Here is a 1,556-nt window from a genome sequence, read left to right as displayed (position 1 = left end):
CCCCCCCTCTTATCCTCTCTCTCCTCTTTCCCTCTCTTTCTCTCACCTTACTCATCCTTCCCCCTCCCTCTCCTACCTCTTGCCCTCTCTCTCCTCCTTCCTCCTCCCCCTCTTATCCTCTCTCTCCTCCATTCCCCTCTTTCTCTCCCCTCACTCTTCCTTCCCCCTCCCTACCCCCCGTTCCCCTTCCTTCTCACCCCTCTCTCTTCCTTCTCCCTCTCACCTTTCATTCTCTCCCCCTCTCCCCCGTTCCTTCACCTTCTCTCCCCACACCCTTCCTTCCTCCCCCCTCCCTTCCTTCCTCCTCTCTTCCATCCCCCTCCCTCTCTCCCCCGTTCATTCCCCCCATTTCCCCTTCCCCAGGAATCCCAAACGGTGTACATCCCCGGGGGAGAGGACTCGTGGCAGCACCTGTGGGAGGGCGTCATCGTCAGCGGGCCGGGCGAGGTCGAGGTGTCCGTTCCCCTGGGTTACCCGGCGGTGTTCTATCGCCAAGGCTCCGCGTGGGCGCCGCTCTTCCAGGAGATAGCGAGGGATTTCGGTGCCGGGTTCGTCCCGAGGGCGTGAGGGGGGAGAGGAGGAGGAGGAGGAGGAGGAGGAGGAGGAAGGGGAGGAAGGGGAGGAGGAAGGGGAGGAGGAGGAGGAGGAGGAAGAGGGGAGAGGACGGGAGAGGAGGGGAGAGGAGGAGGAAAGTAAATAAAGTGGAATGTGTGAAGGTCGAATATCATTTTGCCTTTGAGTTCTGTCCTTTTTGTGAGACATATAGGCTTCATATCATTTTTATTCGTGTGCGTCTATGTGTGTGTGTAAGCGTGTATGCATGTGTTTAATTGTTTCTGAGTGCTTGGCTAATCTTATAATTACATTTGATCAAAATCCAGTCTCTCTTCACACTCAAAGTCGACAAGAGTGTACAAAACATCAAAACTATTATAAACCCAATGATTCTCAACCTTAACCCAAATATAGTCCTATAATGCTGTCATCAACTAAATAATGTTAAGGTAGAGCATAAGAGAAAATTTTAAAAATAACTAGATTATTTAGAACTACACTAGTGACCCGGATGATGAGCAAACTGCCCTAGACTTCTCGTCCTACTGATATATATAATGTAAGGACACATGCAACAGACACACTCATACACATGCGTGGCGGGGAATAATGATACATATAATATATATATATATATATATATATATATATATATATATATATATATATATATATACATATATATACATATATACATATATATATATATATATATATATAATATATATATATATATATATATATATATATATATATATATATATATATATATGCACACACACACACATGTAAGCATGGCTATGTGAATTACTTAGTTTTGTGGATTATAAAGATCTATGTAAAATTTGCCTCGAGAGGTCGTACCAAAGATTCAACACTCAATTTCTCTCCATCATATATGTACCTTTAAAGATAGAAATGTCACCATGCAAAATGTCCCATCTCGAAGACCAAGATATATACCCCGAGATAAAGTTAAAGACACGATCAAAAAAAAAGAA

General features: G+C 44.3%; 1 protein-coding gene across 1 annotated transcript in view; it reads left to right on the top strand.

Annotated features, from left to right (window-relative positions):
- LOC122253075 (uncharacterized) overlaps window positions 1-715 on the top strand; it is a 16,069-nt gene extending 15,354 nt beyond the window's left edge. Inside the window, exon 14 of the mRNA XM_043015857.2 lies at window positions 364-715. Within this exon, the coding sequence (XP_042871791.2) occupies window positions 364-567 (204 nt within the window). The 3' untranslated portion in view covers window positions 568-715. The remainder of the gene's footprint in view (window positions 1-363) is intronic.
- Window positions 716-1,556: the final 841 nt, after the last annotated feature.

Source organism: Penaeus japonicus, unplaced genomic scaffold (assembly GCF_977035675.1).
Source record: "Penaeus japonicus unplaced genomic scaffold, GWHDUDI00000001_assembly GWHDUDI00000026, whole genome shotgun sequence".
Taxonomy (NCBI): Eukaryota; Metazoa; Arthropoda; class Malacostraca; order Decapoda; family Penaeidae; genus Penaeus; species Penaeus japonicus.
Note: the sequence above shows the minus strand (reverse complement) of the source record. Positions and strands in the feature narration are given on the sequence as shown.